This window comes from Entamoeba dispar, genomic scaffold, assembly GCF_000209125.1.
Source record: "Entamoeba dispar SAW760 scf_1105229457605 genomic scaffold, whole genome shotgun sequence".
Taxonomy (NCBI): Eukaryota; Evosea; order Mastigamoebida; family Endamoebidae; genus Entamoeba; species Entamoeba dispar.
In genome coordinates, this window is record NW_001852826.1 from 2,016 (window position 1) to 7,139 (window position 5,124).

General features: G+C 26.3%; 3 protein-coding genes across 3 annotated transcripts, besides 5 other annotated features; 2 read left to right on the top strand and 1 right to left on the bottom strand.

Moving 5' to 3' along the window:
- Positions 1-73: 73 nt before the first annotated feature.
- Positions 74-139: a sequence feature (AT_rich).
- Positions 140-270: 131 nt separating this feature from the next.
- EDI_256010 (lipopolysaccharide-induced transcription factor regulating tumor necrosis factor alpha, putative) lies at positions 271-1,125 on the top strand (the record flags this gene model as incomplete). The annotated part of the gene is made up of 1 exon (XM_001733616.1): positions 271-1,125. The coding sequence occupies one exon, from the start codon at positions 271-273 to the stop codon at positions 1,123-1,125; it is 855 nt and encodes a 284-aa protein (XP_001733668.1).
- A 191-nt stretch (positions 1,126-1,316) lies between these two features.
- On the top strand, positions 1,317-2,984 carry EDI_256020 (uncharacterized protein; the record flags this gene model as incomplete). Its single annotated transcript, XM_001733617.1, has 1 exon — positions 1,317-2,984. One exon carries the CDS (start codon positions 1,317-1,319, stop codon positions 2,982-2,984), a length of 1,668 nt encoding a protein of 555 aa, XP_001733669.1.
- Positions 2,494-2,514: a sequence feature (AT_rich).
- A 9-nt stretch (positions 2,985-2,993) lies between the features above and the next one.
- Positions 2,994-3,119: a sequence feature (AT_rich).
- Positions 3,120-3,608: 489 nt separating this feature from the next.
- Positions 3,609-3,648: a sequence feature (AT_rich).
- A 623-nt stretch (positions 3,649-4,271) lies between these two features.
- EDI_256030 (uncharacterized protein) lies at positions 4,272-5,123 on the bottom strand (the record flags this gene model as incomplete). The annotated part of the gene is made up of 2 exons (XM_001733618.1): positions 4,272-4,362; positions 4,624-5,123. The coding sequence occupies 2 exons, from the start codon at positions 5,121-5,123 to the stop codon at positions 4,272-4,274; spliced, it is 591 nt and encodes a 196-aa protein (XP_001733670.1).
- Positions 4,572-4,593: a sequence feature (AT_rich).
- Position 5,124: the final 1 nt, after the last annotated feature.

Consider the following 5,124-nt stretch of genomic DNA (forward strand, 5'->3'; position numbering starts at 1 on the left):
TTTTTCAATTTTTCTTGAAAATTGTAATTATTTTTTGTAAAAAAACTTTTTTTAAATGAAAAACAGGAAAAAGTAAAAATCATATAAAAAGAATAAAAATTAAATAATTTTTTAACTATATTAATTATTTTAATTTATACATGAATATTAACCCTTATTTGAGACAAAAATACCCCTTTTTCTTTTCACAAGAAATTGAATGGTTGTTTATTTTTAAAGTACTTTATTTATTAAGATTCTATCTTATCTCATTAACTCCTTATTCAACCAATGACTGATTCAACTTATCAAGTCCCTGATGCTCCTGACGCTAATCAACAACCCTCATCTGAAATAGAACAACAAGCTCCAGAAACTCAACAACCTCAAGAAATAGAACAACAACTTGTCTCAGAAGTTGACCAAACACCACAACAAGAAACTGCCCAACCTACAGATAATCAAGTCGGTCAACCAGAAATTGTTCAACCAACTTCTGAAGCTCAACAACCAGTTGATCCAAATGTACAACAACCAGTTGATCCAAATGTACAACAACCAGTTGATCCAAATGTACAACAACCAGTTGATCCAAATGTACAACAACCAGTTGATCCAAATGTACAACAACCAACCACTCAAAATACACAACAGCCAATGTATACCCAACCAATGTATACTCAGTCAACTCCAATGGTTCAACCAGCGCAACAACCAATGTATGCTCAGCCAGCTCCAATGGGCCAACCAATACAACAACCAATGTATAGTCAACCAATGTACAACCAAGCCCCAATGGGTCAACCAGTACAACAACCAATGTATGCTCAACCACCACCAATGGGTCAACCAGTTCAACAACAACAACCAGTTGTTATTGTTCAATCACAAGGAGCAGGAGGATCACCAGAAACTCAACTCCCATTTGGAAAAAATCCACAACAAGCATTCTGTCCTCGTTGTAACACAATGGTTACAACTGTTGTAAGGTATGAAGCTGGAGGAATGGCATGTCTTGTTTGTTGTATTTTTACTCTTCTTGGATGTTGTTATTGTGGTCTTATTGCCTGTTGCATGAAAAATTTGAAAGATGCAGTTCATTTCTGTCCAAATTGTAAAAAGAGACTTGGTTCTAAAAGTGCTTGATTTACTTACTCTTTTTAATGATTTTAATGATTTTTGATTTTCTTTTCATATTAAAAAAAGTACATTAATCATCTGTAAAAGATTTTTTGTCAAAAATTGTCTTTTCATAGAGTCTTGTTTATTTTTCTTTTTATTGTAAAAATAGTAAGGCAATAAAAAAAATTGAAAGAAAACTCAATAATTAAAAAGAAATGAGCAAAGTAAAGTTAGAACTTCCATTTATGATGAATGTACTTCTGTACATTCGAGATTTTAGAACAATCACCCATTTTTTTCAAGTCTCTAAAAAATGTCAAGAGTCAGGTCTTGGATTAAGGGTAAACCCTTTGTTTGATTATAGTGTTGTTCGAAATAGTATCTATTACTCATATTTTCTTGAGAGTTCAAATGAACATGTCCAGTCATTTATTGATAAATTATTTGTATATTTTCCAAATATTGAAACACTTCAACTACACCCAAAACAATTAACAAGTTTAACAGAAGAACAATTTAATAAAGTTGATAGAATTAGAGTAAATTTTAATAACTGTTTTAGTTCAGAAAAAATAACACATAAATGGGGAAGTAAATTGACATCAGTCAAAATGAATCAGATCATTTCAAATAATCCATTGGAAATATATGATTATTCTGGATATCAAAAAGCAAATACTCTTCGAGTTGAAGCAGATTGTATTAATGAAACAATATTAAAAATGCAAAATTTAAACCATCTAATTATTTTTGTTGAAAGTGAGTCTTCATGGTTAAGTCTTGAAGAAATGTTAAAGATTATTAGACAGGGTTCATTTAGAGTTAGTATTATTTTTGGAGATAAGAATAAATGGGGGTCTCGTTCATTAACTGATAAAGAAAAAGAAAATACAATTGATACTGCTATCAAAAGATTTCCATTGTATCATTTCTTTGTTAAAAATACTCGTCTTTATCCACTAGAGTGTTATCCATTTTTCCCTATAGAATCATCAAGTCAATTTGATTATTCAAAGTCTGTTATTACTGAACACCAAGAATGGTTTAATGAAAAATATTTACCAACAAAAATAAAATTAGCATATGGATCTCTTACTAATGAATATTTTGGACGTGCTGAATTTAATGTTGATTTATCTCCATTTAATTGTTTAACTTCTCTTGAAATCTGTCAAAACGCTAAATCATTTAATCTTCCTAATTCTTTAAAAAACCTTAAAATTACTGGTTGTCTTACTGATTATTTAATTCCTAATATTGATACAGTTAAAGTAACTTCATTAAGAATTTTTCAATTTATGCCTTTTATTGACAAAATGAAATACCTTCAAGAGTTAAAACTAGACAAAGTTCTTTGTAAATTTACTACACCATCTACATTAACTAAACTTGTTATTAAAAATAAATTTAAAAGACAAGTTACTCTTAACATGGGATTAAAAGAATTGTCTATTCCTCAATTGCCTGGAAAACTTATTCTTCCTTCTTCTTTAACTTCACTTACTACTCCTTATCTTCTTGATAATGGAATTGATAATTGTTATTTACAATCATTATCTTTGGGAAGTTTATCTTATCTTATTGATTCAATGATTCCTAAAACTGTTACTCAAATTAGTTGTGGAACTGTTGAATCAATTTCTTTAACTAAAACAACTCAGTTAAAAGAATTATTTTTTGTTCTTTTTGTAAAAAGGAAGAAGTATTATCTTAATAAAATAGATTTACCATCATCAATTGATCAATTAACTATTTGGGTTAATAAAAATGATGATATAGATGTTAACCAATTTAGATCAGATATGGGAAATTATTTCGTTGGTATTAAATCATTAATATTAGATGGTGATTTTATTGACGATTTACTAACATTTGATGAATAACTCTTTTTCTTTTAAAATAATATTCAAAAATTTAATTTTTAAATTCATTTTATTAGAAATTAATGATTTTGTCATTATTTTTATTTTAAAAACTATTTCATTGCTTTATAAAATTTTTTCTTTTCATTTTAATATCAATATGACTTACTCAGACACTTAAAAAATAAACTACTTTATTTATCTAATTTACTTGAATAAGTTATTCTTTTTCATCAGTATTAATTCTGATTCATATTTTTTAATATTTAAACACTTTTCTATTTTTATTTCTTTTATTCAATTTTTCTTCTAACTTCATTCATCCTATAATAAACAATACTTCTTTATTGAACTGAATATCTAAATGTCTTTATCAAAAACTTCATGGTTTGAATCAGTTTAACCTTTAATAATGTACATTAATATTGGTCATTAAAATAGTTCCTATATATTAAATACAACTTCCTTCCAAATAAATAATATTTGACAATATCTTAAAACTATTTTGTGAAATTTATTATCTACAATAAAAAGTAAATCAATTTATAATAAAAGAATATCACAAATAGTTTGAATACTTAATTGTTAACAATAATAAATAAATACTAATAATTATTCAACTGTTAAAGTTAAACTCATCATATCAATTAAATATATATTTATTAATTTTTTATATTTATTAATTCACTTGATAAAGAATAACAAGTAACGTTATACTACTAAAAATAAAATTACTTTATAAGAAATGTATATCAATTAATATCTCTATTCATACTTTAAAAAGTCATACTACTCATTTCATTAAAATATTAATGATCAACCAACAAAGAGCAATTGGATTTAAGGCGGGTATTTATACTAATTATAATAATTGGGATCAAATCTTTGGACTTGATTATACTTTTGAGTATGCTGATGAATATCCTCTATGGTATGCTCATTATGATAGTTGGGATAGTTTTGGTGATTTTACTCCATTTGGTGGTTGGAGTCGTCCAACAATGAAACAATACAATGGAGATATGACTACATGTTCACATGACGTTGATTATAATTACAAGCCATGAATTGAATTAATGAATTTTATTGGTTTATTGAAAAAGCTTATAACAATGAGTTATTCCATTTGTAGAAAGAAGGTGTTGTTAAAAAGTCAATAAGTGAGACATAGTTATGACTCTTTGATTGTTCATGAAAAGAAATTCTTTCTTTTCATCCAATGATTTATTCTCAAATTGTCATTTCAAAAAATGATGGAATCATACTCATTTCAATCTTATTGAAATGTTTAGAACATATAAAAATTGTTTAATGAATAGATTGATGGTTAATATCATAAATATTAATGTTGGTACAATTAGACAATAATAATATTTTGACAGAACATAAATTAATAGTACTATTGATTATAGAAGGTATTGATTAATTCAATAAATGAAGAATAATGTCTTTATTTTTATAAATCAAAATGTATTTTTTTATAGTTAAGAATGAAGTAGATCATGATTTTGTCTATTTAAAATGAATGTTATTTAATAGAATGATAAATATTAAGTAATGAATAATTTTCATTATATTGTTAGGGGATAGTTAGCTTTTTAAAATCAGTATTAAAAAAATAATTATAAATCAGTTATTAAGTAATGAACTTATTTCTAACATAAATGCTTCAATATGATAAATTGGTTCAGTTCCAAGTGACATATTATGACTATGTTTCATTGCAATAGAAGGAATTTCTAATTTATATTTTGGATCAATTTTTGATTCCATTAAATACCAAAACATTGTCTTTAAGATAGTATCAGCAGAAATGATTGTTGATAATTCCACAACTTCATCTCGTTTCTTTTCAAACTCTTTTGAGGAAATCTTTTTCATACTAATAACAATCTCAGCTAACTTTTCTCTCCAATATAAATTCTCTATCTTTCCAGTTAATCTATATTCAAATGCTGCTGCTTCAGCTAATAGAATATTTCCACGAGAAATACCAACGATTTTTTCATTTCCTCCAAGTTTTTCAACAATTTTAGTCATTTGTTGTTTATCTGGAAGAGGAACACGAATCATAACACATCTTGAACGAATAGGTTGAATAACACTACATGGATTAGTACAAAATAAAATAAATCTACAAACTTCTGAACCAGTTTCCATA